At 32.1% G+C, this 15,966-nt stretch overlaps 1 protein-coding gene across 1 annotated transcript; it reads right to left on the bottom strand.

Annotated features, from left to right (window-relative positions):
- Window positions 1-2,198: 2,198 nt before the first annotated feature.
- Window positions 2,199-15,337, bottom strand: LOC132754708 (uncharacterized). The gene is made up of 9 exons (XM_060745387.1): window positions 14,843-15,337; window positions 10,598-10,710; window positions 9,762-10,008; window positions 8,984-9,092; window positions 8,245-8,299; window positions 7,256-7,409; window positions 5,039-5,097; window positions 3,793-3,973; window positions 2,199-3,002 (listed from the first exon to the last, which is right to left on the bottom strand). Exons 1-9 carry the CDS (start codon window positions 15,294-15,296, stop codon window positions 2,425-2,427), a joined length of 1,950 nt encoding a protein of 649 aa, XP_060601370.1. The 5' UTR covers window positions 15,297-15,337; the 3' UTR covers window positions 2,199-2,424.
- Window positions 15,338-15,966: the final 629 nt, after the last annotated feature.

The following is a 15,966-nucleotide window of genomic DNA, read 5'->3' as shown; positions in this document are numbered from 1 at the left end:
GTAAACATTTACTTTAAATGACATCTCCTAATAAACCACTTAGCCAATTTCATCCAAACTTCACAGGAATGTTCCTTTGGTGGTCACCTTTAAAAATTGTTCAAAGAATTTAATTCCATGCAGAACTCTGGTTGCCATGGCAACCGAAAGAAAAAAACTTTAAATATCATCTTTTAAAAAACAATAAGAGCTAGAGCTTAGATATTTGGCATGAAACATCTTCTAGTGAGTGTCTAACAAGTTTGTTCAAATAAAAGCCCTGGGGTTAAAATTGGCCCCTCCCCAGGGGGTCATTGATTTTCCCTATATGCATATAGTAAAAACTTAAAAAATCTTCTTTTAAAGAACCCATAGAGCTAGAGCTAAGATATTTAGCATGAAACATGTTCTAATGGGTGCCTACCAAGTTTGTTCAAATAAAAGCCCTGGGGTTAAAATTGGCCCCTCCCCAGGGGGCCATTGATTTTCCCTATATGCATATAGTAAAAACTTAAAAAATCTTCTTTTAAAGAACCAAAAGAGTTAGAGCTAAGATATTTAGCATGAAACATGTTCTAATAAGTGTCTACCAAGTTTGTTCAAATAAAAGCCCTGGGGTCAAAATTGGCCCGCCCCGGGCAGTCACTGATTTTCCCTATATGCATATAGTAAAAACTTAAAAAATATTCTTTTAAAGAACTCAAAGGGCTATGGCTAAGATATTGAGCATCAAACATGTTCTAAAAGGTGTCTACCAAGTTTGTTCAAATAAAAGCCCTGGGGTCAAAATTGGCACCGCCCCGGGGGTCATTGATTTTCCTTATATGTGTATAGCAAAAACTTAAAAAATCTTCTTTGAAAAAACGCAAATAGCTAGAGTTTAGATATTAAGCATGAAACATCTTCTAGTAAGTGTCTACAAAGTTTGTTCAAATAAAAGCCCTGGGGTCAAAACTGGCCCCACCCCGGGGGTCATTGATTTTCTTTATATGTGTATAGCAAAAACTTAAAATCTTCTTTGAAAAAACCGAAATAGCTAGAGTTTAGATATTAAGCATGAAACATCTTCTAGTAAGTGTTTACAAAGTTTGTTCAAATAAAAGCCCTGGGGTCAAAACTGGCCCGGCCCCAGGGGTGTCATTGTTTTTAACTATATGTGTATAGTAAAAACTTAAAAAAAAAAAATCTTTCAAAAAGCCCAATGAGCTAGAGCTTAGATGTTTAGCATGAAATATCTTCTTATGGGTGTCTACCAAGTTTGTGCAAATAAAAGCCCTTGGGTTAAATTGGCCCTGCAACGTTGGGGAGGGGGGAGTTTGGGGGGCCTATATACAGGTGAGCGACCTCAGGGCTATCATGGCCCTCTTGTTGATTTTTAGATATTTCGTTTTTGAACCGAAGCTTAGACAAATACTTCAGGATTTTATAGAGTGCTTTATTGTCAATATGCATGGTTCAACTGAAATGTTGGGAGGATAACTAAACAACAGAAGCAAACTAACAAGTTTTATATATATTACTCTATAAGCATGATGTTTTGAATTAGATTTAAACATGCAAATATTTACATTTGTAAATATATACCATCTTAGAAACATATAGAATTGAAATACAGAGTATAACCAAAAGTCATGGCTGTACTTTATATTTACATTAAAAAAAAAAGGTTATCCAAGAACAAATGCGCTTTTCCAAAAACAAATGCACTTTAGTACAGTATACATGTGTACTTTAATAATTTACAAATTCAGTGCCAAGCAGATTCATAACATATTCAGTTGTTAGATTCTTTTTAACTTCCATACCTCTTACAGTCTTATCATATTTATATTAAAGCCAATTCCCCTTTTTTGCCACATTAAAACAAATTAGCCCAATACTTATAATAAAGAAAAAAAAACAGTAAAAAAACTTCTTAACTTTCATTTCTTGAATGTATTTTTTGCCTTTTGATCTAACAGAAATGATATAATAATGTATTGCATACAAGAGTGACACTTGACTTCACCAGTTAACTGTTGAACATAATGATGAGACATAAGATGAACTATGATACAAGGTTCATTAGCAATATAATGATAGTTACCTTGATCTAGGACATGCATCTGACTCTGTGTATAATATGCTACAACAGCTTTAAAGTTCTTAAATTTCAAGCTTGTCAAGTTCGAAAAAAAATATACATTGGGATTTTTACAACTTCAGTTCTTTATCATCAATTTACATTTCTTTACATTTCTTCAACTTGCAAATGATAAGTATTGAATATGAGCTTTAGTGAATTCAAATTTACCTGAAATATTTTAAAGAATTCATTTGTTGCACATATCTAAATGTTAGCTTTGAAACAGCACTGTTGTCTTTAAGTTAAGAAAATGTATACTCTATATAAGATCTGAAAGAAATAGCCCAAACAAAACTATACGGATGACATAATTTCAAAAGTTAGGAATATAATTCAAGCCCGAGATCAGGGGATGGAAAATCTGATTTTGGAAATTCTGCAATGACTTCAAATTCACATGATTCTGTATCACTACCACAGCTACAGTTTAAAAGAGGTGAACATTCCTCACTATCTGAATCTAACAAGCTGCACATAGTCTGTAATTCCAGCCTTTTGGCGTCATCTTCCTCAGACTTTGTTTCATTATTATCACAGTCTGTTGCTGTAGTTGTCTCCCCTGGCAAATTCTGAACATATTTCTGTGTATTGACATTTTGCGGTGAAATGATATAAGATCCATATTCTTCCCAATCTGGTGTCCAATTTACCATAGGTGAAATATCAGTCTTTGTGAGTTTTTGACATGGAAAAAGAACTGTTTTATGACGCGGTGAATAGTCTTTAACTGATATGAGGTCTGCATTAGGGAGGCTGTTCAAAGGCGAGCCCAGTATCAAATCAGCGCGTATGTCGCACTCACTTTGCTCCTGAGTTAAACACAGCACAGTTTGAAATGATGGACTGTTTACTGGAGTCATTGTGCCATGTCCAGACTCATTACTTGAAATACAGATATCTGTAATACATGATAAATATAGTATTTATTTATAAAAGTTTTGAACAGGACACCGATTATTGACAATATCATATATTTTGAAATGAAAAACAAACTTAGGTATGATGTTAAAAAAGAGAACATTGCAAATTGCAAGGAATTGTTATACATCTTTTTTTATTTGTACAAATATTTTTGTTGAATTCTGTAGGCTAAGGATTAGGTATATATATATATATACATATAATGTCAGAAATGTGCCAGATCACATGCATTGAAAACTGAGTGTTTTTTCTCACTTAAGTAGCCTTTTGACTTTTGTAAAAATTATTATTGTGCTTATATGGGAAGTGAAAAAGCTGGTGTAGGTTCAGATTTTTGAGAAAATTACATGATTTTAAAGAAAGTTTTTACTAATAGAAGATGCCTTTAAATTTTATAATGTGCCTCTGTTATACATGTATTAGGTGAAAAATCACTTGAAAAAAAACAACCCAACACATTTTATTTCCAATTGTACCATTTGCATTGCAATTTGAGTCCGCAAGCTAAAAAGGAGTGCAAAGTCTATATTTATAAGCTGGTTTCTGTAGACGGTTTATAGACTGTATGTAAATTAGTGACAATTATGCCCATCAAAGTGTGTTAATTACTGTGAGCACACAGGTGAAAGTGTAAATTAATTAACATTTTGCCATGATTCCTTTCAGTTTTATAATTAACTTCAACTAAATAATGAAAGACTAGTGAAAGAAATGACCATGTCACTTTAATTGCCATGCATAACAATTAACAAAATCTCATTATTTACCATCATTATTCCAGTCTGTTGTACATGTTGATAGGATAGGGTCGGGCTCTTTCACAGGGGAAGGGACAGTATTCTGAGGCTCTGTGGTTGGTAATTGTTGATCCAGACAATCTAAGCTTTCACTCATTTCACTTGGACAGTCCTCTGCAGACAAGAGATGCCTAGCAATAGCTGCAACTTCCTTAAAAATACAAGCATGCTTTATCACTTTTTGGGGCCTTATCAAATGGCTCTTAATGTTATAAGAATAATATATATAATATACCATACTTAACCAATTTATGATACAGTTGTAAAATTGTTCATATTTTTATTTTGAGAAAAAGGTTTGTGATATTATGTATGATAATTCAAAGATAATTTTTTACAAATTCTACGAGTTGTTTTACACAATAACAAGTGTTTTTCAGACTGAAGAGGGGTTTTACAGAAACAAGAGGGGTTTTACAGAATGATGAAGTTTTACTGGTACATGAGGGGTTTTAGAGAATGCCTAGTTGTTTTACAGTTCTAATGATAAGTGGTTTAACAGAATGAAGAAAGGTTTTCAGTGTTTTTTTCTAACTTAATTTATTTTAGGAAGGGGCCTAATGACAGCCTCTTTATTTTTGTAAAAATTATTCCTGAAACTTTTAATTTGTGAAGTAAAGGAGCTGATATAAGGTTTTTAGGAAATCTGCATGATTTGAAGAAAAAAAACAACTTTGATTCAGATTGGGAAGAGGCCTTTATTTATTGCATCTGTTATATTGGATGAAAAATAACTGGTTTTGCAGGATGATTTACTTTATAGGTCTTAAAAAGGTCTTTAAGGTCTTAAAAAACTGACTAAGAGTTTAACAGTATGATGAGGTGTTGTACAGAATTATGGAGGTTTTTCAGAAAGTTTAGTTGTTTGTTATTTTGATATAATAACAAGTGGTTGACGGGTTTACCGAGTATTAAATTTACAGAATGATGATATGACAGGGCTTTTATATATTATGAATTGAAATAAAAACTTTGCAGTCAAATTCAGACCAACTGCAATTTCACTTAATTCATCTTTTTTTCTTTCATTGGGTTTTATGTCACACCGACACAGTATTAGTCATATGGCGACTTTCTAGCTTTACTGGTGGAGGGTCATAAGGTCAAAGGTCAGGTGCCCTTCCGTGCATAATTTCAGGCATAAACAGGCACCTGAGTATAGCCACCGACATTCCTTAAGCAAGCTAATTTAGTTTTTGAGATAAATGACACATACCTGTGTTTCTTGTTCATCACTCAAGTATTGTAAGGAATCTACTGACAAGTGTGACTCAACTGATAAAACAAAAAGAAAAATTAATATTATATTTGGTATTAAAATCAGCTTGTATATAAACTAGTGTTTGAAAGTCGAAAGATTTAAAGAAACTTAAATCAAATATTAATGCCACATGTTTGTATAATTTCGGGCCCTTCCTTTAAAGTATTTTTAAAATTTATTGAGTTGTTGAAAGAGAAAATAGGGTAGCAATAAAAGAATAGGTTAGGCCATCCTTAATAATATATATGTTTGCTATTGCCGACCCAGAGTTATAAGGAGTGGGTCGGTAGGTAGGCTTTTTTTTTTTTTTTTTTTGATATATAATTTTTACTGAACGTAAGTTAATACGCTTAGTACGTTGTAGCAGATTGTGGAAATTTGGACTACGTACACTATCATCATCGGCGACGGCAAAACTTACATGTAAAAGACTGTCAAAAACAATAAAAAACATGTTCACTAGTAATCATAACATGAAATAAAAAAAATGACTATGTGGACATAAATTCAAGCATGGTCAAATTACCGATGTGATAAACTTCTCCTGCGTAAATATTCCCGTACGAACTGGAAAAATTATAGTGGATCACCATATCGTTCTATCGGGTGATCATTACTCAATTTATTACACGTCTGTAAAAAATATAAACACACGCAAGATTTGTCTCCTATAATTTCTGAATGGCGGATATTTGCACCCCTGTTTTAAAAATGTTAAAATATTTCATTGTTAGTTACCGAAAATTATCGCCGATTGTTGAAATTCCATAGCGCTAAAAGACACAAAAACACTCGCGCAAAAAGTAGCATCCATAAATAAAAGGAATATAATGTTTCCATTGTTAAATAATAAATACAAAATTTACACACGAAATGACCTCTGACAAATGACTGGTCGGCTCTTCTGAAGAATCTGTGAATCTTTGATGTTTACACACCTGTAGTTGTTGCCGAATCATCAAAGAAGTGCCGACACTCAATTGACTTCCACCTCATTTTTATATATCAGAAAAAAAACTGTCATTTCTTTTTGTCAAGGAATGATTACACATGTTTAATTATTGCTCAAGTAAAAAAAAGTGTTGGATATTTATTGTGTCAATATTATTGACATATTATTAATCGGAAGTTCATTTTGACATGGAGTTTAATTAGACGTATGTATATTTGTGATTTTGATTGTGATATTTTATTTACATTTTTACGATCTTCAAGATATTGTGCAATACTTGTGTCTGCTATCAAAGCAACAATGCATATGAAAGGACCACAGCTTCCAAAAATTTATTTTTTCGGTCAATTTTATGACAGAATCCCCGCTGCTACCAGAAATGTTTCATTGCATGGGCTAAGTATTTAATCTGTGTCGGCAGTCATCAACAAACGAACATGTACTCCAAAGCACATTAAAATTACCACATGGTAAACTAGTGACCATATAAATGCTTTACAAATATTCATTAATTGAACAAACATTATTTTTAATCCCGTTTTGATATGTTCTATTATTAGTTAATTCAACTTAATTGCTGCGCGCATGCAGTACTGCGTGACGTAAGGAAAATATCCTTCCCTGGTTGGTCGCTATTTATGTAAATACTTTAAATAGTAATGCACAGAATGCCCTCATGAATGATCACTCGTTACTTTACATATTAAATGTGTGATTTTCCTCCGATTTTATTATTGTTTTCGAGGGAATTTTTTAGGTCGAATGCCCTGGCTGATTTGGCGGAAATAAAAAAAAATCTGATTTTTTTAAGCTGAAAAAAACTTTTGAGTCGGGGCATTTTCGGTGGGTCGGCCGGCAATAGCAAACAGATAATTTTTTAAGAGTGGCCTTAGGCAATATACACAAATAAAATGTTATTAAGCTGTAACATTGTAAAAAGATGATGTTCTGATGGACAGACTTAAGATAAACCATCAAACAGACTGAGCAGTTACTCATGATTATGCCAAACGGCTTATGTATACATTAGGTATACAATACCTAGATATACTAGAAACAAAGTTGATCGGAAGACCCTAATTTTTCATTAAAGATTTGTTCTAATAATTTTGTTGAAATTTCAGTACTTAAAATTTTTTTTAATATTTTTCATCACATTTAAATTTGTATCATAACATTAAACATTAGTTAAGTAATTTCATGTAGTAAACATTTGTTACTTGTCTCTAAATTAAGCTTATTGTCAGGTAATGACCATTCCTTTGGATTGCTTTTGTTATTGATGGCCCAGTAACAACCTTTGCTGCTGATGAAACTGGAGTCAAAACGAATCTTTCTAAACCATTTCTGGTACAGCGCATGTCTTATTGAACTCTGAAAAAGTGATTGAACACTAATATTAAGGCAGTTTCTGCTATAATCAATTTGAAGAATGACAATAATTAATACTTTAAGCTAGACAAATTGGATAGATAATTTGAGATAATGAAGATTGAGTGAATATGTTGTAGTTAAATTATCTATGAAAGAATTTCGAAAAGAACCAATTTAGTTTCAATGGTTACCTTCAAAACTGACAAAACATACAGAAAATTTATTCAAAATTGAATTAGTTCTAATGGTTACCTTCAAAACATACAGAAAATGAAAAATTGAAATTTATGATTCAGCAGTAGAATTATTGAACACAATTTATCACAGACATGATATAATTATTATTCTAGAAAAGTAAAAGCTTTAAAGGAAAAATATGTATGGTGGAGTGTCTGAATTGGGAAATCAGTAAGCATATTGAATACATGTGTATAGACCATTATTGGCAAGTGTCTAAATGTGGCTTATAAAGGCCATTTATATTGAATCAGTGATTAATCTTGATAATTTTGCATCCCATATCTTCGACTGATAAATATCATGAAAAATGCATGATATCATAATATGTGCACCCTGTTAGACCAATGCAAATATATATAAGTAACAAATAAACATACTTATGATGTGTTGTGCATTTTTTTTTGTACTTACACATGCGTCTTGGGACTACAGGGACTATGTTCTTGATTGATCACAGCAAAAGTGAAATGAAAAAATATTTAAATAGACATCAAAAGAAGTACTGCATATGATAACAATATTAAGTAACTTGTGAAATTTCTTAAGTTTACTATTCATCTCTGAAAGAGATTAATAATTGTGCTTCAAAACTTACTCTCCAGCTATTGATAGCAACCCTGTCCATGTATCGGAAAAACGGATACTTGTTTCTGAAAGAAAAATCAACAGAACATAAAAACTTCATAAAATATTTTAATTTGAAAATTTGAACAATGTCCAATCTTAAAAAATAATCTAATTAATTTACATGTAAATATACTGCTGATGCAAAACATGAAATGATACTAATAGGAATTGCATATATCTTATCTTAATTTTGAGAAATTTGAAAAGAATACAACCCCAGAAATGTGTTATTCAAAAACCATATGAACAGTTTCTGAGTTCTGATGTAAAATTCAAAATCAACATGTATAGCTTAATTGATTTAGTCATAAATATGAAGGAGTGATGTTAAAATCTGAGACAAACTCTAGCTATATAAAGATATAGTATTTAACTTTGAAATAATTTAAATCCAGATAGCACTTAGAGATGTAAATTATATTATGACTAAATCATTTTAATATGTCAGAATAAATTAAAGAAATTATTATAGGAAATATCTCTGTTTTTGAAAAGTAGAAAAAAACATGTTATTTTTTGTAAGAGCAATTTCCAACATCACACTCATATTTACTGTGTATTGAGAAATAAATTGACAGATGAAGAGAAGCTATTTAATTTTCTGTTGGTTACATACTCCATAGATCATTATCAATCCAATTATGCAGCCCAGTAAGTCAGTTACTAACACTTTTTCAGACTGTAAGATGACAAATAAGACTACTTACTGGAGAAAGGTGTAAATTTGTTGCACTTGCAATAGACCATCTGGGCTGCCACTGATTGCCTGAGCAACTAATTCAACAAGTTTCGTTGGTGGTTTTACAAGTCTTGTTCCTGTTAAAAGAAAATTTCAAGAAAAAGGTATAATTGGTAAAAAAGAAAGATGGATTTGTAACTATATAATGTTTAAACAGCACGCCTCCAGATTCATGTTAATTTTCATGAACATTTTGGAAATGTATTTTAAAGGAAAATATTGTGAGATGAACAAATAAAGCAATTTACATATTGCAATCAGCACTTTCAAATTGCAAGAAAATTTCCAAAATATGGTCAACATATGCAATAACCTTACTGTGTTAGTAACATAGTAGAAATATGGGGGTACCCGCAAATAACATGTAAAATATAACTTGGATCTTTAATGTTTTTACCATCCTTAAAATTTCAGTACATTTTTCTCCATATTGATTTTCTTGAAATAATTTGGCCCATCTGGAGGCGTGCATAGAAACATATACATAGAAACAACTGTAACTTAAGAATCCTCATACAGCTAAACATAAGTGTTTATATATATGATAATTTGACTTTTTGGTTCTAATAGCAATTTTAGGAGATTTTGTAATATATCTTATTTCTTTACAATTTTTACAAAGTTCATCTTTTTTTATAGTTTTTTTTTAGATTATAATTTTAATGAATATTTTGTTCAAAGAAAGTGTGTTACTAATTCCTTTACTTTTAATGAATTAGTACTACATACATGCAAAACATAAATACCTATTGGTAACATTTTAGTATTGTCAAACATGTCCTCCTCATTGTGAAAGGTCACATAGCAGCTTGTGTTTCCATAGTTTCGCCTCCTCTTTTTACGGGCTGGAGGGTATATACTTTCTGGAGGGTCTTCATATCTGAATACAGCTCGAGGGACGCAGTCCTCTGATGGAAGGATGCAGTATTTTGTATCAGGAATTGTAGTTATAGCATACAGGTCTGCTCTTGTGTGAATGTCTTGTTCTTCTTCCTATTGATTGAATATTGGTATGTTTTTTATAACAATTGCAGGACATTTTCCTCAATAAAGGGAAGGTCAGCTGATACAGTAGCCCTTTAAATTTTGCAAAAAATGATAAACATAGATTTTTTGCAAAAACAGAATAAGAAACTGGATGAAAGATTAATTTTAGGGAAAAATGCATGGTTCTAAAGAATTTAATTTTTCATGAGGGCAAGCTGTCCTTTAATAGTCCTGCTATACAAGGAAAAAAGATCAGGAATGCCATTGATAAATTTTGTTAATGCTTGCCATGTGATTGAAGAAAATTTGAAATGCATTTTGAACTTAAAAATTACTTTAATATAAAATAGCTTTAGAATTGGATGAAAAGAAGATAATCACCTGTAGGATTAATTTTGACTTGCTTTTAATTAATTTCTCAAACTTTTTGTTTTAATAATATAAATGAACAGTAAATTGTGTGATGTTTAAACTTACCTAGAATTTTTTAAAAGATATCCTAAAACCCTTTTTAAAATAAATTTTTAATATTTTTTATGAAATAAAATTGTAAAGTTATAAAATAAGTTACCCTTTATATAACTTTTTTGAATACCTGAGTTAGAAGGTGTTCTTTTCTTATCAAAAGCTTAGCTTTTATGCTTTTCTTCCTATTTTCGATTACTTCAAGGACATCTTGTACTCTTTTGGGTCGGTACTGCTTATCAGCTGGAAAACATATAATAAAAACACATCTGATATTATATATTGTTAAGAAGACATTCTATCTTGATCTGAATCGCAAAATTTGTAAACTTGATACATATTCAGGGATTTTTTTTGGATTACTTTATAGCCTATTATGGTTTACATAATTATTCCCAATTGAAAAATAGTATATTATTTTCCCAATTTATCACTACAAAATGTTAGTCATGCATTTCAATTTGTTCCCAATTTTTAACAAACATCGCTGAAATTCCCAATTCAATGGGTACAGGTTTGGTTCCAAAAATCCTGGAAAAAAATCCTGCAATTATCCATGGGTCAGGCCCGTGAGAATTTGTTACCCTAAACCTTTCCCTATAGTAGTTTAGCACATTATGTTTTCTCATAATCAAACTGCTTTATCTTGAAGAAATTTGTTTTATACACTAAATTTACTTTAATGTTTAAAAAATATCCAATTCTTTTCTTTCATAGTGAAAATCTGACTAGACTTGGTCTAAGTCTTGAATTTAGTGATATAATTACGATGGAAATGGTGTTTAATCTGCCAGGGATGAATTTAAGGCACGGGTACTGCGTCATTGCCCATTCCGGTGTAATCAGAAAATGTTGTTCTTTACACACTGAACGCCACCAAATACTGTTTGCACCATTAAAATGAAAGTGGAAGTGCTGCTTTTTTGAATTGGGTTAGAAATTGTTAGAAATATTTTCATTTCAAATAAATTTCTGTCAATGATAGGAAAATCCAAAGCTGCCCTTAAGTGTTGAAAATACTTATTTTTTTACCCCATATTTACCAGTTCATGTTCTGACAAGTGTGGATCATCTGCTGAAACTGTAGTGATGTCATATTCTGCTGAAAAAACTTATACTGAAGCCAAAAAGGGCCATCAATTAACATACCACAGTACCATTGTGGGTAGTCCAACTTATTAGACTTGTCAAAGAGACACCGAGATAATTTTGGACGGGCGCTGTCTTTTTCCAAGTCCAACCACGAACTGCATTTTTATGCACGGACGCTTCCCAATTAGAAGTTGTTGGGAGCGAAAACTAGAAAAGTTTCAAAGAAACGGTCTACATTACCTGAAAGAGAATCGTTTTTTATGCAAGGTTCCAAATTATCATACTTCAAAGTCGAACAGAAGTCTAAATATTCCACTTTAATTTTTTTAATCGTTGAAAATTATTGAAAGCGGCCATATTGGAAAGCGGTGTCATGGTAAATTTGTAAACACTGGTAAAATCCATGGTGTAACACAGGTATCGGTGGCAATCGATTGTATTTGCCAAGCTTTATTATACAATTTGTTTATGTTATTTATATGAATTATTGCAGGAATAACTCTTTTATTCACACACAAATATTTCAGCATTAAAAAGAGAATGTGTAAAGGAAATTATGATAACCTTACTTAGAAATTAAATAGTTTATGATGTCCGATGTCAGATCATACTGCATTTAAGTCCGTTTAAATTGTCAAATTAGATATTATTAAGTTGGATTTTTTAACATCTGTGATCATTAGGTGAAATTTCTGAACTACCTTTTTATTTTATAACCCTGCCATGATTTCCCACATACGAAAATACAATGTAATTGTAGGTACATCTTAATGAATTATAATTATACTATACATGATGAAGCAAAGAAGAATTTCAATTTATATTACACTCCATATCAATTTCTAGTTTATTATCTTTAAAAGAAATTGAGGACGGTTGTGTATGGGAAGAAGTTCAAAACAACCAAAAATAACTTTAAAACTCTGAAAAAAAAATCTTAAAATTTCTAACTATAAAATGGAATTTCAGACAGTCCTCAGTAAAATACCATTGTCGCACAGATTTGACGGGGTTTATGATAAAAACACAGCAAGCGGAAATTTAGTGACCGTTATTTAGATGTTGAATAGCATAACAATGTAAGACAGATGGGAGAAATGTTGGAACGACTGTCGCAAAAGGCACCAAAACCTCTGATACCCATTAAAAATTCCATGTTATCTAGTTCCCGTTGAACGGCACCTCGAATGTGTCACATTGAAAGATCCATGATTACCGCCGTATTATGTACACATCTGTGGATGTTGATTAAAAATTTCAACATTATTATGTTTAAGTGATCAATTCTGTTTAAACCGGCGAAAGGGAGCACTTGAACCTACCAGAGCCGTCTTTGGCACTCCTGTGTATTTATGTTTCTATTTTGCAGTTTCAGGCGTTTTTGGTGGGGTTTTTTGGAGGGTGGATACATGAATGTGGATAAGTTTTTTCTGTTTCTTTACATTTTTCTGCTTGCTTGCCGAACCTTGTATTGATAATCATTATCTGTTTGTTACGGTTCGGTATACATGTATACAATATGATAAACAAGGTGAACAAGGAAAGGCGGCGTTCAATGAACGCAAACCCCACACGACCCAGGAACATGAACCATTGGCAAGGAGCCCAGGAGGATCCTAAATTAAAACGGGAGAGGGCGCAAGAGAGAGCACGGGCAGGCTTATCACTAAAATGTACTTGAGAAGGAAATCAAAGAAAATTAATAAATGAATGATTAATAGGACCACTAAGTTAACGAGCACAGGGGAAGGGGATAGGAAATTCGGGGGAGGGGGCGAAATAAAACTAGGGGCAAAGGGAAGAAACTTACCATAGACGAGAAAACAACAAGGGACACAAACAAAAGTGTCACCAAAACAGTATGAAACAACAAGACATACACCTTATACATTTATAAGTCTCTTAATCTGTTCATTTGAAAATTCTGATCTTCTCAATGACTTTTTTTTTAATATCCTCTACTTAAAATTTATTTCAATTAAAATATGTGACCCTTCCTTAATAGTTAGTTACACAGCATATGGCTGGATCACAATAAAATTCCTTTTTAGTAAATTAATAAAGTACGTCAAGAAGACATTTAACTTTATCAATAGGTTTAATTTGGTATTATATATCGGCAATCGGTGAAAAAGAGCTCTTGAAATATTATTTGTACAAATACTGAATAATTTGAAGTGTATTTCAAATAGTTTCCTTCAATATTTCTTTTACGTTCTTAATTATCATATAAATATGCATGTATAAATAAAGTCAGTATTTTATCCGAGAGTGACATTTGGCAGTCATTAGCAGTAAACAAGAAGGCAACCCACCAATTGATAAATGTTGAGTATATGGATTAAAATATTTAAAAAATATTAAACGACAGTACTTGTACAGAGCCTATTTGCGACCATTGCATTTTAGGTTAAATACAATGATACTTTTCAATAGTATTTGATAATGGACATATTTATTAAAAAATTATGAATAGATTTATTTCCCCCGATATTTCGTTTAATTTAATCTTCATGCGTAACCCACACTTACCTGCTAGACACACTGGTAGCTACTACCAGCTTTCACGGAATCGATTTTTTACGATGACGTCATAACATGTCCGCCTAAGATATAGTAGACAGTACAAATTTGAAATAAATCGCATGTATGCGTTAAGACAGGTACAATCTACTATTTTTTTGTAGGAGAAGTTTGTACTAAAATTTATATTCTATTGATCTTTAGAGGTAATTGAAGTTACTTTCAGGTTTAAGCAGTAAAAATCAGTCCAAACTATCGATAGTGTTACCGGTAGATTTTCCGTGCGTAAAAATGACAGTTTAAATTAGGCGTAACGGTTTGACAGTAAGAAAAAAAAGTCTGTAAAATGGGTCAAACCGTTCACGCCAAATTAATTAGGCTACATTGTGGGCAATCTCCTGGTTTAGACCCCTATGTAATTTTAGGAGTAAAACTTGTGTATAATACACTTAAGAAAATGGAATAAACCTTATATATACTCCTGGTTTTGACCCCGTGGTCTAATCCAGGATATAGCCCCATTGTGCTCTCAGTTTAGGCTCTCATTCAAAACATGGCTGACTGATCATAGATGTTTCTAATTTAAATCATTGAGTTATTTTATGTAGGACATGACATTCATCATTGTGTATTTTACAGAACAATTTAATAAAATAGTAAATACAAGTTCTTTTTATTTGTACAAATTTGCTGGAAATAATAAGAACAATGCCAAGCAGCCAATGGTACCATTAGGGGACCATCCTATGACTAATTTTACCTTTTGGGTGTGTGCTATCAATGTGGGAATTTTCTGTCACTGACTGTTTCCATTTTTCTTGTTTCCTGTACTTTCTTTTATGATGTAACGGTTTTGTACTAGCTTGCTTATGACTTTTTGGACCAAGGTATGAATCAAGATCAACTTTAATAGAATCTGCCTGTCTAGGAGATTGAGCTGAAACACTAAATGACTGATCATCTAATTGTCCATTAACATTTAGAATAAATGGTCGTTCACTCTTCTTGCATACAACATCGTTTTCTCGTTGCAAACTATTTTGAACACTTCTAATTTTAGATCCAGCAATAGCATGTCCAGTCGATTTCTCTACTTTTTTCAATGTCACCTCATTAAATCTTATTTGCGGACAATTTTCTCTTGCAAACCAAACATTAACGTAGTTTGGTGCATAAAACGTAGGTCTTCCGATCATGCTTTTTGCAGTTATCATGATTTCATTGGGATCTTTTTTTATTTTCAATTTATTTCCGCATCGTCTGCTGTCAGGAAATAGTCAATGTTCAGTTATAACAGAGAATTCTATTGGTTGTAAGAAAAAGGCGCTGATTTGATTGGTTCGTTCAAAATGAGGCTATAAAGCGACATAGGCGCGATAAATTAAATACGAATACGATAAGCTCATCACAATAATCTTTTCTCTTCAGGGATATGTTATATCTTCAATGGAAAAGTTTTTTCTTGAAACAAACACTCTCCGTTTGTGTTGGTTTATGTTATGAATAAGTCACAACGTTATCATTTGCTATGTTATATTGTATGTGTTCATATTCATGACGTGCCATGCGCCTCATGATATGTGTTTATGGGGGTGGGGGAGGGGAAGAAGATATATTACTAAGAATAACCGTATTATTTGGGTCACGCCGATATTTAGTTGTTTGTTGCAAAGCTAGTAAGCTCTATTTACCATTTTTAAATCAGATTGTGGTAAGTCTTCACGAAAACCATACTGTTCAATTAGTCTTAATTAAAACCATTTTTGATAGCTTATTTTGGTGTCGCAAGGGTATTTCAAGTTCGTAAGACCCTGGTGTCACAATGGTAGGCCATTTCCATTTTCCGCAGTTTCTCAACTTAAGCACAAACGCTGTTAACGTTAT

Source organism: Ruditapes philippinarum, unplaced genomic scaffold (assembly GCF_026571515.1).
Source record: "Ruditapes philippinarum isolate M1 unplaced genomic scaffold, ASM2657151v2 ctg6720_1_1_1_1, whole genome shotgun sequence".
Classification (NCBI taxonomy): Eukaryota; Metazoa; Mollusca; class Bivalvia; order Venerida; family Veneridae; genus Ruditapes; species Ruditapes philippinarum.
This window is presented reverse-complemented; position numbering and strand designations above follow the sequence as displayed.

What these genes read in the sequence shown, in the direction of transcription:
- LOC132754708 (XM_060745387.1), bottom strand. Translation starts at nt 15,296, where the DNA reads ATGATAACTGCAAAAAGCATGATCGGAAGACCTACGTTTTATGCACCA. An exon ending in TACTAAAATGTTACCAATAG is followed by an intron (nt 9,093 to 9,761) that starts GTATTTATGTTT and finishes TTCTTTTAACAG; the next exon opens with GAACAAGACTTGTAAAACCA. An exon ending in TTGCTATCAATAGCTGGAGA is followed by an intron (nt 7,410 to 8,244) that starts GTAAGTTTTGAA and finishes TCACTTTTTCAG; the next exon opens with AGTTCAATAAGACATGCGCT.